Source organism: Poecilia reticulata, linkage group LG17, assembly GCF_000633615.1.
Source record: "Poecilia reticulata strain Guanapo linkage group LG17, Guppy_female_1.0+MT, whole genome shotgun sequence".
Taxonomy (NCBI): domain Eukaryota; kingdom Metazoa; phylum Chordata; class Actinopteri; order Cyprinodontiformes; family Poeciliidae; genus Poecilia; species Poecilia reticulata.
This window is the reverse complement of record NC_024347.1, coordinates 2,775,382-2,791,693: the sequence shown is the minus strand read 5'-3', so window position 1 is coordinate 2,791,693 and position 16,312 is coordinate 2,775,382. Positions and strand designations below refer to the sequence as shown.

The following is a 16,312-nucleotide window of genomic DNA, read 5'->3' as shown; positions in this document are numbered from 1 at the left end:
CCAAAACAACTATGTTCCACTCAGCTGCTGTCATTTTCACTAGATGCTTATTTGAATGTTTTGTTGTTAGTCATTTGCTAGCTTTACTAATTTGAACAGGTGAGTAAAATCCACATGTTGTTCCAGTAAAATTAGAAGTCTGTAATCGTCACGCGACGACAAAATGTGAAAAGTTCAGTAAAACTGAGCTGCTCTGCTCGTCTTTCGGTAAACGACGACTGGAGCGAGGGCTGCGCAACTGAACGACGTCAAGCGCGCAAATCGCAGTTCCCAGCTTTACCGTGCAGTAAAGCCATCAGTGACAATCTGTACGTTTTAAATGTACGAGAAAGTCTGTTTTAGAAGTGTGACGAACGGACTCATGATGTTTGTACAGTAAAGCTGGGAAGTTATCAGTGAACTCCAGAGTTTTCTTGATGGACAGAAAGTTGTTAGCTGCTTGGAGTTTTGTTTTTTATTTTCCCCCTGATGTTCCCTTCAGATGTGGTTCTTTGGTGGACGCTTTGTAAGGACATGCTTATGACGGGGGATCCATCTGGGAATTCACTGGGTCATTTCTTTAGCCTTATGTTTTTTTGTTTAATCTAACTGGCATAACTTACATGTCTTCATAACTGCATCGGACGGCAACATAGCAAGAAATCAGAGAAAGCTGCTCCCCAGTTGGCGGTCTAATGGTCAGACAGGCCAAGCCTCATGCAAAGGGCAGCTAAACACTTTTATATTCTTGTGAACGCGCGTGATCATATTTCACAGATGGCGGAATCATAAAATGATCCACGGTCATCTGTAAAACGATGAGTCAGCCGCGACAACAAAGCACGGTCCTGAGATAATCACTGTTACCTGCATGGCAGTTTTGTGTTTTTTCTTTTGTTTTTTTTGTTTTGTTTTTTTAAGTGTATAATTTTATTAAGATTATGTGGTTTTCATTTCAGAGCGGAACATCTCAGCAATTTTGTTTTACCTTAAACTACACGTCGCATTTCGCCGCACGTGTGGATATGAAATCGAACTGGACGTCGGTCGCTGAGCTTCTCACTTGTGTGACCGAGTTCTCTGGATTTCTCTGCTATCCCTTTTTTTCCAACCACTTCTAGAGAAAAAAAATCAGACAGCTGAGATGCTTTAGACGTGCACGAGTGTTGAGTTGTTATACAGAGCAAAAGAGAGAAAAGAAAAAGGCCCTTCTCTGAATTCTCACCGCTGTTGTTTGAGAAAATCTCATTTTCTGCTGTTTTCTATAATCTTAGAGAGACGCTTCATTTAATTTATTTGTTTCGGATCAGCAATGTCACGAAGAGTTAAAAGGCTTTTATTCATCCACGTGTTTCACTGTGTCGCACTTTATGTTTCAGTTGCAATCATTTCAGTCTGTTGTGACGACACCAACATGGCTGGATTTGTGAGTTGTTTTTTTTTTTTTTTTTTTTGAGACGGGGGCCAAGAGACGGAGACGGCGGCGACGTCCCGGATTTTTTTTAACCTAAAGGACGAAATGATTTTTGCATCTGTTCCTTGTAATGAATTTTACATTTTAGCTGGTATTTACTACTATTCCGTCGAGGCGGATTGTGAATTTGACTTTCTTTCCAGTACCCTGTGGCTCTGCTGCTGTGTGGAACGCTCACATTTTAGAAAGATGCTATAAAGTGACCTTTTTAGTACCTTTGAACTGAGCTGGACGCATTGAATTTTAATGTTAAATTTCAATTTCTAGAAGCAAATAATTTCTATTTTTTTATATGTGCACAAAAAAAGGCAGTGGCATGTACTGTAACATAAAGGTAAAAAAATAAAATCTTAAAAAGTTCAATTGATTGTTGATTCTGTGATATAAACAATAAACAGATGTTAAGACTGGATGATTTTTTTTTTTTAGATAAATGCCAATGTTAGCTTGACAAACTTATTTTGGAATCCCATATTTTTACAAAATTTAAACTGGCCTGTAAAATGCCACATTTTATTTTAAAAAGTATTCATTTTTGGAAGTTATTAATTTGCCACAAGAAAAAAGATGCACTTACTGAAAAACCCCCAAAATCTGTTCAACATTAAAGTCATAATGGACAACCTACAAGCACGAACTGTAAATGGTTGTGTTTATTTTTTGAAGATAAAAGTATTGTAATGTATTGGACATTTTTCAGGATTTTTATAGGTGACAAAATATTGAAACTTCTACTAAATGAAACTTCCGGTGTAGCATCACATTCAAAGTTTTCTGGTTTTACATAAACGCCAGGGTTTAGAGGGCCTAAAAATATATTGATTACCAATAAATAGTCAAGAATTAAGAAACTTGGACTTAAAACACATGTGCACACATTTTATAAGTCTTTAGCAAAATATAAAAAAGAAAAGTAGTCCAAGAATGTTGCCCTGAGGGATCTCCAAAGATCTGAACTGATCCCAACAACTTCAATTGTTCTGTAGGAAGCCCTAATCAGAAAAAGGAATATCTAAATTGTCTACCTTGCTCCAGATTACATCTTGTCTCTAATATTCAAAAACTACTGAAAAAAGTTTTTAGAGAAAAGAGAAGCTTTTAACTGCTGCTACAGCTGCGTCACAGGGATATRCCAGCATTGCGATGCTTCCCATCAGTCTTTCGTCATCAAGTAAAACATACTGCGATTTTCCGTGTTTAATAACAGCCTGGCTCTTAACGTGCAAATCATTTCTGCTGCAGCTCCAGGAAACAGGATGTGGAGTTATTTCTCTTGAATCCAATTACCTTGGAGCCAAAGCGCAGTCCCAACAGTTAGTCCAAGCACAGATTAGGAGCATATGCGGCTAACGCCAGAGTTCCCCTGCCAAGCCAGACCAAATGTTTGCCTCCCGTTCTCCGTTTTTCAGAAGCACAACGGGATCTGTGTTGTCATGGCGATCAAATCGTGGAGTAAGCGTCTGTAGCCCCTTAAGGAGCTCTGGACAGATTAGCAGGGTGTCGAGAAGAGTTTCTCCTTCTGCTCTGCTGTAAAAAAAACCCCCCAAGAAAACAGGGTTAGCACATTTAATATGGATTCATTAAATATTATGTGATTAGTTATACTAAACCTAAACAGCAACTTTATATCGCATCATATGTTGGGTATGAAAGCAGGCTTGTATACGTAAATGCTTCACTTTCCCCTTGTATTATTTTTAACTCATTCATCTCACTTCCTACTCAGCACAGCCATGTAGGAACCGTTTCAACTCATAGACTAAGTTCCCTTTTCGCATCACATCAAATTAAAGGGTTTGTCCACATTTTGGAGAGTGGGTTCTGTTATGAGGTCAAAACCATATCTTATCTCCAAAAGCACCAATCAGTGCTCAATAAATGGCGAGATGCAGTGGTGTGCGGAGTGCCTAGAGTCTTACATTGTGTTATTCCAACTTGTTTTCTTGTACATTGTGAGATAATTATTTCCTGTTCCCTCTTCCACCTGTTTATGACTGTTTTGTCACTTTTGTTCTCGCCACACCCCTCGTCTTCAGTCATGCTCCATTTAGTTATTTTCTTCTGTGTTTCACTTCCCCTGTATTTCATTTCACTCATGGTTTTACCAGCTTGCTGCTTTTCCTACAGCTGCAGCATAACGTCATCCAGTAATCACCACCCCATTCTTTTTGGAGGCCATTTCTTTTCCCATTCCTTGTCGGTTCCTCCTGTTATGCAGCTCAACGCTTTTCCAGTTGCTGTTGTTGTTGGTTCTGTTTTCTCTGTTGGGCTTATTCTCCACTTGTTGGATTTTCATTTAAAGGTTCACCGCTCCTTTCCTCCATTTTAGACCCTCATCACAACCTGCTGTCATGACAGGTCTGGATTTCTTTGAGACCTTTATTTGACCAGAAAGCTAAATATGCCACTTGTGTGTTTCTGATTCTTATCCTCTTTCTCAAGAATCTCCTTCATTTACTAAGTGGCAGAGGTGAATTCGATTCAAAAGTCATTTCTTGGAAAAGGTGACATGGCTAAAGTTTGGATTGCTCCCAGTTTTTCCACTGTAGCCTATATACCGATGAGGTCATGTGGGTTGGAAATCCAATTTAAGATGGCTGTGTTAAGTGCAGCAGGAGATAAAAGAAAGAGGGGGTTGAGTCAGCTTAGTTAAACTAATGACAATTCACTGATAGGCATATTTGTGTCAAACCAAGATGGCAAATGTAAAAAAAACAAACATATTTTTTTAACTAGAGTTCCCTTTAGGCACTGTGGAAAAAAAAAAGATTTTCTCCAAAATGTCTGAATTGAAGAGTTTTTTTCATTATTTTTAAAAGTTTCAACCCTGTGTTTGACTCAGTCAGTTTTAGGTCAGAGAGAGAGAGAGAGAGAGAGAGAGAGAGAGAGAGAGAGAGAGAGACTAAATGGATTATCAAGAAGCAGTTCAACAGAATCCCTTTCATCCCATTGCTGGCCATCAGACAGCCAAGTGCTCCCCTACAGGGAAACACGGGATTAGTTGCTCAACATCGTCGGCTTCTTCTCATTCTAGTTTTTGGAATTGGACCACAAGAATCTAGGAATTTTTCCAGTGCGAGGATCGAAGAATGTGAAAGACGGGACTTACGGGGACATTGTCGAAAGCTACGCGGAGGACAGCCGAGGCTTTGTCTGTGTTCTGAAACTCATGGATAATCTTCGACTTTTGAAGCTTCATTTATTTCAAAACTGTGTCACTGACAAGTCATTAGGGAAGAACGACAAGTTCAGTTTGTTTTCATTGACTCTTTTTGGCCACTAATGGACTGCCCAGAGTGACTGCCTCAGATCATGCATATGATCAAACTTTTTCCAATACGTTGCAAAGTTCTGCTGAATCCTGATTTCACAGGAATTCTAATAAGATGTTGGAGGATTCTCGATGGAGTGCCAAGTTCCCTGTGGCTTTTTTCTCACTTCTTTTAGTTATTTGCATGTCAGACTTTTAGGAGTCAACCTTTAGAGCGTGCTTTCACAGGATGAGAAACTACAATGCCGTGGGCTGTTAGATGTAAACTCTGGGTTCTTTAAAGGTTTTTGTTGGCGCCCCACATGAATTTCAAAAGGTAAGCAGGGCCTGGGGATGCTTTAAATGGTGTTAATAACAGAGGAACAAGGTAAAGATTCAAAGGTCAAAGAGAATGGATTTGCTGGAGGAGTTGCCCTTGGCAAGACTAAGAGTAAAGCCAACATCTTGGCTGGGGATGCACCCATTATGTCCATCTGCAAGGTTGATGAAAATGGAGTTGAGTGTTCAGTCTCAGAAGACGACGCTAATGAAGAGGCTGAAGTCGATTACACACGAAACTACTGGGAGGATGAGGACGATATCTATCAAGAGTTTGAGGAACTGGACTTCGACTCCCTACCGGATCGTTCGGATACCCACAGCATTACGACAGAAGACTCCTTCTATCCCCTAGACGATTCAGTCATCTCCCAAATTAACCGCTCCCTCTACCACCTGGAAACCCCCGAACCGATCTCCTTCTTTAAGGCCTGCTGCAACAACAATGCCATCATAGTAAAGATCATGATCAGACAAGGAGTGACTGAAGAAGAGGTAAAGGAGACCGACCGAAACAGAAGAGTAGGTGTCTGGGATCAGTACCTTTTACATTTTCTTTATTTTCTGCTATCTCCCGTCCTTAAGAGCTGCTGTCCTGGACCTTTAGACCAATCTCTGTTTCAGCATACCTCAGTCAAATCAGCAATGCCATCATGGGATGCATCTCAAAGTTGTAGGACAATAGCTCTCGAGGACTGGAGTTGGAGACCTCCTGTGTAGACTTAGACACTAAGATTATGTCACTTTAACCCTTTTCAGAAAGGAACCAGGATGCTCTTTTGTTCTAATAGATTTTTCACTTCTCAAGCTAAAGCTTCCTCAGATTAAACTGAGGATTTACATTATACCAGTAACCCAGGCAGCCACGCACCACCCAAGTTGTTAAATAAACCAGCTGTAACCTTAATGTTTCTCCTTGACCTAATTGGGATCTTTGGGATCCTCGGGTTCACGTGGTCTAAAAAAAAAACATTTGTTGAGCAGCATGTTGATGTCAGAGGGGAATGGAAAGACTGGTAGAGTTGACTTGAGTGAAGTTTGACCTTATTGAACATAATAAAAGAATAAACAAAGTTAAAGTATATTTAGATGTTCAAAGAAGTGGGTAGAAGTACAAACTTATTTTTTTACACCCACCTCTTTTACATCTGTAGCATCATCCAATACATTACTATACATATTAACTTAGTTTTAACACTTTTCTTAGTAATTTTCTGTATCCAAATCTATAACTAGTACAGTGCATTCATAATTACATGCCATTAAGAGCAAGAATCATTTTCTTTTCTAAATCATAAAGCAGTTATTGTCACAACCTCTTTAGGTAGTAACAATAACATTGATGATAGATATTGATAATAATTGATAATTATTTCTCATATTGTGATAGTGATGACCAGCTTCTTAAACGATGTTTTAAACTGCTGCTGGACTCATTCCAGCTTCACCCCATGTACTGATATACACAAGCTTTTTCTTGTGGTTCTTAATTTTACATTTTTGAATTCACATTTTTATTCAAAATTATAAAGCCCTTCCTTTTTTGTTAAGAAGAGCTTTTGAATGTTTCCCAGTGATACATTTATTTAGGCTTTAAAGAAGGTAACTGTTACTCCACTATGTCAGTAAATTTGAACATCTTGATTTTTTGTTTCTAAATAGTCCGTTTGTATGATCATCCATCTATGAACAACATACTGGACCATACTGGGTGCCATTTCTGTCAGCTAAAAACAAGAACTTCAAGCTAGCATATATATATATATACACACACACACACACACACACACACTCTAGCTCACATAGGTGCACCAAACCTGGACAGTAACAGGGTGGAAAAAAACAACCAAGTCCAATGAGATATCATTAGTGGTTCAGATTGTACGGTCAGATTTTGGCATTCACATATACAAAAAGACCTGTCCTGCTGTTTGAATGGTGGTGGTGTATCCTGGTGCACTCTGAGCCCATTAGCATTGATTAAGCATCATTTAATTGCCACCGCCTCCCATAATACCGTTGCTGACCATGTCAATCCCTTCTTGACCACAGTGTGCCCATCTACTGATGGCTACTTCCGGCAGATTGATGCACCATGATGAGTTTTCTGTAACCCAATCACAAGATTGTATTTCAACTGAGCTATTTTGGAATGTGGTAGGACTGCAGATTATCATGATACACATGTAGCCAACCCACAGCCACTGCGTGATGCTAGTGAAAAGAGACCGAAATCTCTGAAAAATCTCCCCAAGAATTTTTATACGTACGTATACCATGAAGAATTGATCCAGGCGTAAAGGCAACAAGATTCCAAACAGTTCACGTGCACTCAGTTTTCTCCGCGTTCTCCGGCTAGTTGCAAAATATACTGTTTACACCAGATGCAAGTGACATTTCCCAAAAATGCTAAAGGCCACAGATTGAGGGAAGCAAAAATGAAAAAGAGAGGAGAAAATAAACCAGTCATATATGCTTTAGCATTTTGGGCAAACTCTCTCGTCTCTGCTGACCTTTTCCTCACACTTTAAGCATTAACTGGCTGTAGAAAATGGATGGAAGTATTATTTCTAAACCAGCCTCGAAGAAAGAAACTATCTTTTCAGCAGATATAGCCAAGACATAAGTGATGCAAGTTATAAGTTCAATTCGCAGACTGTAGAAGTGATGTAATGTTTTGATACATGATGGAAGAGTAGAAAACCCCCCCAGTGACGGTGGTGTGAGGTTTAACCGAGAGCCAAACAGAAGGAGGGTGATCCTCAGCAGAAAGCCGGTTCTGGAGGGAGGACTTTAAGCCTTCTGGACAGATGGAGAGCGTAAACTGCTCGGTGTCAACGTAAAGAAACAGCTTGAGTCGAGGGCTCAGCTTTTAAAGAGCTCACTGAAGACACTGACCTTGGTGCCGGGTAAAAGATGCTGTATGCTGATGGACATGGACAGGGACAGAAAGACGCTTGCACTGACCTTGGGGCTGTGGGAAGATTTGGCAGACCGAGGTTTGTACCGCTTATCTAGAAGTGTTAAAATAAGTCTTTTGTGGGCTTATTTTACTCCAGATGTGGTCGCAGAACTCTGCCTTTTCAAGTAAAGCAGGAGACATTATTAGATACAATTTTCTTTTTTTTTTTTCATTTTGTAAATGATGACAAACTGTACGCCATCTGCCGTCTTTGTTTCATCACAGCCAGATGGACCTCCTGGTGTCCAGCATTAGTTTAGTTTTTAATGTCAGTTTTGATTAGCAGCCTCCAGCTGTTTTATTATTATTTATTTTTTTTACCCAGAAACCAAACAGCATGATTTATAGACCTCCGTATTGGGACAGAAATAATTAATAAAAATATGTTTGTTTACACTTTCTCTGCATTCATTCCTCACAATATGAGAACAGGGTTTATTTGGAGAGAACAAGGGAAAAAAAACACATTTCTTAAACACTTTTTTTACAGTATGTAAACCATGATTTGTTCATATGGTTTACCGCCCAGGACAGCAGAACTTAAAGTTTGATCACCAAACAAAAGCGATCAAAGTAGGAGAAAAAAGGTATTCCTTTACCATTTTTATTATTTTATTTACATGTCCAGTCCAGTTTGGAATCAGTGCATAGTTGTGTATTGAAGTATGAATATCATAACCACTGTAACAGGAGTCCGAGTGAAGAACTTGGCAAAGACAACTAGACAAGCAAGAAATGTACCCACTGGACTGTGGGTACATTTACATTAAGTCCTATTTTTTTTATATCAGTTGTTACATCAACATCAAAAAACCCATTTCTGGTACCCAACTTGGCTATTTCTCRTTTTTCAAATAAATCCATAAAATGGTGTGAAGGTCAGTTAGTTTAACTTTTTTTTTAGTTTTTATTAAAGTTAGAAAACATGCGGGGGCCTTCGTCCCGCCTCAGCGAACCACGTGGACATTTTTTAAAGATCCTAATTGTAAGAAGAAAACAAATCAGTCTCCTGCTATTTATTTTGTGTGTGTGTGTGTGTGTGTGTGTTATACAGTCTGGCCTCATTGCTGCGTGTTACCATGGTTATGTGGACGTGGTCATGGCCCTCGCTCAGTGTCCCTACCTGGATGTGAACTGGCAGGACAACGAGGGCAACACTGCCCTTATTATTGCGGCTCAAGCAGGTAAACACAGCTCAGCCCGCTGATTATCACACAGACTGTTGTTTCATTTCTGTCTGACACTGAGGTTCTGTTAGAACTGATACTTACTTTCTGTATAATTTTGGAGGACAAAGAAAACAGAAGGAATTGCTTATTCATGTTTGTAGTCAGTATTTAACAGGAGCATCGATGCCATTAGTTTTACACACAATTATTTTACTTGAGCTGCAGATTGACCAGGATTGGATGATTGTACAACACAAAACCTAAAGGTTTGTTTAAAAAAAAAAAAAAAGGTTACATAAGTCGCCTGGTTCTGTCCTCCATTTGTTTAAAGTATGGGAATATGGGTCGTTGCCCCTTGATGCTAACAATGCTAACATGAGTTCTTTTGGTCACACACGTCTGCCATTTTGGATGAGGAACTAACCACAGATGAACATCAGATGGAAGGGATGTAGAGGCTAAAGGAAACTAGTTTCCGTTTGGATAAATGTCTCAGTTTAAAGAAATATACGTTTTTCTTTTTTTACCAGAGCTATTCTGTTCTGCAAGATTAAAACTTGGAACCAGGAATCCCTTCAACATTTTCAAAATGTGATTTCACAAACAGCTCAAGGCCACCAAGTATTTTTTTTTATTTTTGTTTTCCCTTTAAACAGATTTGATTATTTTTTTGGGTGGAATAAGTTTTGAGAGGAATTTTCATGGTCTTAATTTTAAGTCACAAAAATCACTCACTTTTTACAGCCACCGTGGCCACGTGGATTAATGGTTGCCAATAAATGAATAAAAGTAGTTGTGAGACTTAAAATGACACAAAAAGTGGAGCGATACTAAGCAGTGATCATTTTAACCTTTATACTAAGTGTCTCACATCGAGGTACAGCAGCTGTTCCCAGTGTTGCTGCACTTGACATACCAAACAAATCACGAGATAGCCTACAATTTAAATGGTAGTATTTCAGTATATTTCTGTATATAAGCCTAGTGACTAGCAGTCAGTCTAAAATGTTCAGATTATGCAATATTCAGTGTTCTTATACGTAAAAAAGTGGACAATAATCACATTTTAGTGCATTTTTCAGCTTTGAAAACCAACTTCGACTTGCTAACACTGTAGCTGCCATCCGATTTGTATCAACTCAAAAGTTATGGCAAACTGTTCAACAATGAGAGTAACGTGTTGTCATTAGCTTTGTGCCCAGTTTAAAACCTCGTGGAAGATTATGAGGCTTATTGCCTCAAAGTGTTTGTCATAACAGAGGAGCATCGTCAGTAATGTCATAGTGACTCAGCCAGATGTGGCAGACACGGCGCCCCGGTCTCTTATCCCCTAATGAAGACAAATAGCTCTCTGGAGACGGTGATAAATAGTCGAGGACTTGTTTTTCATTTTCTGCTTCGTTAGAAGAAGTATTGATCCCCTTTCATTAAAAAAATTAAAGAAATGAAGGAAACAGAAGAAAAAAAACCCACTCTCAACATCAAAGGCTCCATCTTGCTACAAGAGCAGACTGCAAAAAAAATAAAAAATACAGTTTCCAGATCTAGCAGGGGGTTTCAGCTCAGGGCCATGATGAAGTTCAAGCATCATTAGTCTTCCAATCAGCTCTGCCAACAAATTTGCGTGGCGTGCTTTGATATTTTTTTGTGCTTGTTTAAAAGAATTGAAAGGTTCTACCTTGACTTTTTAGCCTTGTGAGCTTGACTGGTTGAAACATTGTTTGTGATAAATATCCAAGCCTGGGTCAGTTTTTGCTAACGGTGAACGTTTCCCTGGGAAGTGGCAAGTTTTTCTGATGCTTGAGTGACACAAATAGCATCACAACTCAAAAATACCCTTATTGGTTAAAAAAAAAAGGCATAAAGAAAAATCAATAACAAACTGCTTTAAAGATTTAGCAGATGCTCCATCTGCTAAATAGGTAGCAGATAGAGCAAGGTGAAGAAGACTCTGTGTCTTCTTCACCTTGACTTTACTGTATTTGTTCCCCAAACTATTTCGCAAGAGTTCTTGGAATTGATCCAAATTCAGCATCTCCTCTCAAAAACAGTCGTCTAACTTTGACTCCACAGGTTTTGGCAGAGACCACTTCAAAACTTTTTTTTATGGAGAAGCAATTCTGTTGTTGAACATGAAGTATGCTAAGAATCAAAGTTTTGACAAAAAAAAATCTCTATCTTTCTAGAACAGTCATATCCTATCAAATGAAAATCCTTCGATGGATATTCTTGCTGTACCGTTTGGCTAGCTAGCGGGTATTCTCCTTTATTCTGAAAGGTTTCTGCTAGGTTTTCCTCTAGATTTTGCCTTGTGCTTCCAGAAAAGCTTGAAATCGTTCTTACACCTGACAAAATTAGGTTTAAAATGATTTCTCTCAACCAATAAGCTGAGGCAAACCCGTTTGGTTTCACAGACCAGCCATGGTAACTTCTGAGGGCAGCTGGCGTCACTTGATCTTGGTTAGGGTACCAAAGTGAGTCAAGCACAAATGAAAACCACCGTTTGTAGTTTTGAAAACCTTGCATTATTTTACTCTCATTCTACAATCAGGCATTACTTTGTGATGATAATTCCAATGCCACGTTACGTGGACAGGTGCTTCAGAAAACCAGCACAGTGCTTCGTGATGCACGGTGTGTTTCTTTCTCTGTGGTTCACAGGTCACGCGTTTATCTCCAACTACCTGTTGAACTACTTCCCCGGTTTGGATATCGAGAGGAGGAACTGTCACGGTTTCACAGCGTTGATGAAAGCTGCAATGCAGGGGAGGTTTGAGTGTGTCAGAGCCCTCATGCTGGCAGGCAAGTATTAAAGTTATCACTTCGCAGTGAATTAGATTTCCATGTGGTCCGTTAGGAAACATGATGGTAATGTTGCGTAGACTGAACTCGTTTGTGTAGAGCAGTGGTCCCCAAACTTTTTCCTGTGAGGGCCACATAACTTCTCCCTTCTCTGGTTGGAAGCCGGAGTCAGTTTGTAACAGAAAAAGTGTGACGATTGCAGGAGTGCCTAAATGTAAAAATGTTTTTTTTTTTTTTTCAGAAAGCACAATCAAATTACATTCCCTGGGTTCTTAACAGAACAAAAGTCTGGAAATAAATAACACTATTAATGAAATAAATAATAACCAATTATTTATTGGTTATTTTTTTCTGTGAAGAAAAAATCCTGGATTTTTTTCTTTTTTCTTCACAGAAAAAATCCAGGAAGGATTATAGTCTGTATTTTCCGAACTACGAGCCGCACTGGACTATAAGCCGCAACCCCAAGTTTTTTTTTTAAACCAGTAAACAAACACCTATAAGCCGCAGATATCTCTGCCGCTCCAGGTTTTCCACAACGATGCAGCAGCAGCAGAGGGGGGCGGACACCCAACATTTGATTCATAACAGGTCCATTGAATATCACATTTATTACGGTTGAAAAATAAAAAGTTGCCAAGTGTAGATTTAACTGAACTGATTACGGTAGATTCCAAACGGTAACTGTAACAGTAAAAGTGCTGATCCTTCGTGTTGCTACTAGCATGTGCTAAATGAAAATGGGCTCCTTCTTCTTCTTCTTCTGCTGCTTCTTCTTCTTTAGATTTCAACAGCAGCTTGCATCCATTATTGTTGCACTACCGCCATCTACTGGATCCTAATGGGCGCTTTATTCTTTCATTTCCAATTTTGACTTCCAGTGATTCACTTCCTGCTAAAGAGCCCCCTGGTGGTTGAAGAAAAATCCACATATAAATGGCTTATAGTCCGGAAAATACGGTATATGAAAAAAAATCTGAATGCTCTGGTATTGTTCAGGGGGCCGGACCAAATGTGGAGGAAGGCCGGATCCGGCCCGCGGGCCGTAGTTTGGGGACCACTGGTATAGAGGATATGTCAAATTGTGCCAAAGTTAGACACCTGAAATCACCAAAATATGCCTCTACGTAGGAAGTGATGTCCAGGCTCGGGACTATGGACGGAGAATGACCCCCAGAGAGTGGGCTCTCTTCACCGGTCGACACGAAACGGCGGATTTGATGCTTCGGCTGATATCAAAGCCTTGCGCCGAGCAGTTCTGCGACTCCTTCCCCCTGGAGTGGCCATTGTTAGAGGTTAATGCATCGCGATTGATTTCAGTTCTAGTATCAAATGCACTGACCGGTACTTGTTCAAACATTTTTTCAAAACAAAAACAAAAAAATGCTCTTTTGCAGGAACTCGTGTGGAAGGCACAAAACCCACAGACATTCTGTCAGCGCTTGATGAAACTCATCTCTTGCTGCCCTTATAGGCTCTACTTCAACAACAAGGTAAACCCTGCGAACGATGGTGTCCTTGAACACATGGTGAGGATAACCACGGGCATCTGCAGCCCCTTCATGGCCACGGCGTGCCACACCGTCTCCCCGGGCAGCCCGCCGTGCGTCGGAAAGCGCCGGCACGCCGTGCAGGAGATCCTGAGGCGGCAACGGGTGGCGGAGCTCAAACGCCTGGGTCCCGACAGGTTGAACAACTACAAGAAGCTTTTCCAGAACTCGAGGGTCCTCCTCATCTCCAAAGCGAGGGACCGACGAGCGAGCCTGCAGCCCCAGCTGCTCAGTGACGTGGCGGCAGCGTCCACGGTGGCCATCAGACGAGCCAGCCTCCTGCCGCTCAACATGCTGAGGAGAAGCAGCGTGCGGCCAGGCCTCGTGGTGCCAAAGGTCACTCTGTGCAAAGCCCCGCCTCCGAGCTTCGTACCGGAAAAGCCGAGCAGGAACGGCGACGACAACCAGCTCCAGATCCCCAAATGGGATTACAAGATGAAGAAAATAGAGAGGAGGCAGGAAGAGGAGAGGCAACGAATGCTATCTGCGCTAAGAAGGAGGTGAAGGGTCGAAGGAGGACATGACTTTGCGGCGCGTCCCAGATCGAGCTAAAGTGTCTTGTGGCAAAGCGGGCACAAAGCACAGCCTTAGCAAATCTGAACCTTTAATGTGAATTCAACTGCTTGAATTAATCTGCTTGTTCAGATCACTGATGCTGCTTTGCCTTGTTTCTACTTGAACTTGCACACTTCTCTTGAGAGGTGTAATTTGTAATGAGAAATGGCAGAGGAGGGAGCAGAAGGAAAAATAATTAAATACACATGTGACTTGGGTTAAAATGTTAGGGGAATCAGGTATTTTTGGAGATCAAACTACTTCTTTCCCCACATTTGCGACAAATTTTTAAAAAAATTTCTCTACATCGTGTCATGCTTGCGTAGACAGACTCGAGTGGCAAACAGCAGTAAAAAAAGAGAAGTGCTAATAAAAAAAATAATTAGGTAGAGTCATTTTTCACTTAGATATGGAGACAAAAGCCCAGAGGAATTGGCTCACAAAGAAGAAGTAATCTTACAACCGGCCAGGCAGATAAAAGAGGGTGAGAGTTTTGAACACAACCTAATGAAATAAAGGAAGTTGAGACTGTGGAGCTTACAGCAGGACGACGAAACAAGACAAAAGATCCTTCTTCACTGCTGCAGAGTACGTTTAAGGACGAGGAGCGTTTTAGAGTTGAGTTGAAGAGCTAGCTCACAGCGGCTTTGTTAGGGCTTTGTGAAGAAGCTGAAAGGCAGAGCCAAAAATAAACAGCTTAGTTCTTCACTCTAACATGCTGACTTTTAAAGTTATCACGGTACAGTTTCCTGTCTGCAGGCTACCGGCTTGGTGTGTTGTGCCATATTAAAGCTGTCATTAGCCGCTTTTGCTTCAAAGGAGCTAAACTGGGGAAAATGAAGCCAAAATAGAGGTGTCAGTGAAAATGAGTATAGCCTAATTTCAAAACATTGTAGATTGTATGTTTTAGGGTTACCACTTTAAATACAGATAAAAAAATTTTTTTCTGTTTTTAATTTTTATTGATAGTTAGCATCTAAGCTAACGTTGCAGTTTAAACCAGACATGCTATTCCAGCTAGCTGGGACTAGCAGTAAAGCTCAGCAGTTCACTTTTGTCAATTTGTTTCCGTTTTGTTACAAAGTACAGCAAAGACCAAAAACGCCTTTAGCTTTCAAAATGCTGGGGCTAAAACATTAATCAGTGAAAAAGAAGCTATGGTACAAAAAAAAGTGTTTTTCTTTTTCTAGAAGTTCCCATTTAATTTGGCAGTTATTTTTGATAATGAAAATATAATGATTGTTAAACAAAAACAATCCTGAGCAAAAAAAAAAAAAGACAGTTAGTATCCAAATCTAACTGGATAGTGATATCCAGTTAGATATCTAGTGATATTAAAGTGGATACTGGTAGCATTTTTCCCAAATGCTACTATCAAACATTTGGAAAACACAGTTAGCTTCCAAATTAATGCAGCTTTTCTTTAAATAATGTTAAAGAAAAATGCTGACTACATCTAACGTTGAAGCTCGAGTCCTTCATTCAAATTGTTTTCCCTTTTGGTACAAGACATTGCAAGGATCTAATACCTTCTGTTAGATCTTTATATTGAAAGGTACAAATAAAAAGACACACACAAATTATTGAATTCAATTATAAAAAAATACAATGATATTTCTCATATGTTGTATTAAACGTCTAAAAATAAAAACTTGATGGCACTTCAAAATAAAAGCACTGAATGTAAATAAAACGAGTAGCGGGAGACCTACTTCACATGCCAAAATCAATTAATAACCTTCACTTATGTCACAGTCCCTTGCCTTATGATAAACTTATTATCCTAGTTGTTGCATTTTTCTACCTTTTGAGTTTGTCTTCCTTCAGCACATCAACAAATAGCATATTTGAATTTTTGAACTAATAAAAACCAGTGAAAGTGGATGACGTGCATTTTTTGTGTGTTTCTAAGACAATTTGCAAATTTTTTTCATTAAGTTTTAGCAATTGTGTGCTCATTGTGTCTCATGACACAAGACATTTTAATATTAATGCACCATTCTAAAATTTGCTGTCATATTATTGACAGTTTTCCACTTTAAAAATGTTTTCTTTTTAATGGTGATAATGAACGTTGACACTGCAAACTGTGGCAGGCTGCTGCAATGTTTAATCATAACCAAATCAAATATCATTTTATTTATGTATCAAACTAAAATTCTGCAGAAGTTTTAAGATCAATATTTTGTGTGAGAGGTCCAGTCCAACTAGCCAGCTGTTTGCTTGTCCCTT

The 16,312-nt window shown here is 39.7% G+C and overlaps 1 protein-coding gene across 1 annotated transcript; it reads left to right on the top strand.

The window, feature by feature from the left end:
- Positions 1-25: 25 nt before the first annotated feature.
- ankrd33bb (ankyrin repeat domain 33Bb) lies at positions 26-15,964 on the top strand. Its single transcript, XM_008433045.2, has 5 exons — positions 26-5,564; positions 9,059-9,188; positions 11,835-11,975; positions 13,107-13,270; positions 13,373-15,964. The coding sequence occupies exons 1-5, from the start codon at positions 5,067-5,069 to the stop codon at positions 14,027-14,029; spliced, it is 1,590 nt and encodes a 529-aa protein (XP_008431267.1). The 5' UTR covers positions 26-5,066; the 3' UTR covers positions 14,030-15,964.
- Positions 15,965-16,312: the final 348 nt, after the last annotated feature.

Excerpts from the sequence above, each read along its gene's own strand:
- ankrd33bb (XM_008433045.2), top strand. The coding sequence starts at position 5,067 with ATGGTGTTAATAACAGAGGAACAAGGTAAAGATTCAAAGGTCAAAGAG. Across the intron at positions 5,565-9,058 it reads AGACCGACCGAAACAGAAGA|TCTGGCCTCATTGCTGCGTG; the intron begins GTAGGTGTCTGG and ends TGTGTTATACAG. Across the intron at positions 11,976-13,106 it reads CAGAGCCCTCATGCTGGCAG|GAAGTGATGTCCAGGCTCGG; the intron begins GCAAGTATTAAA and ends GCCTCTACGTAG.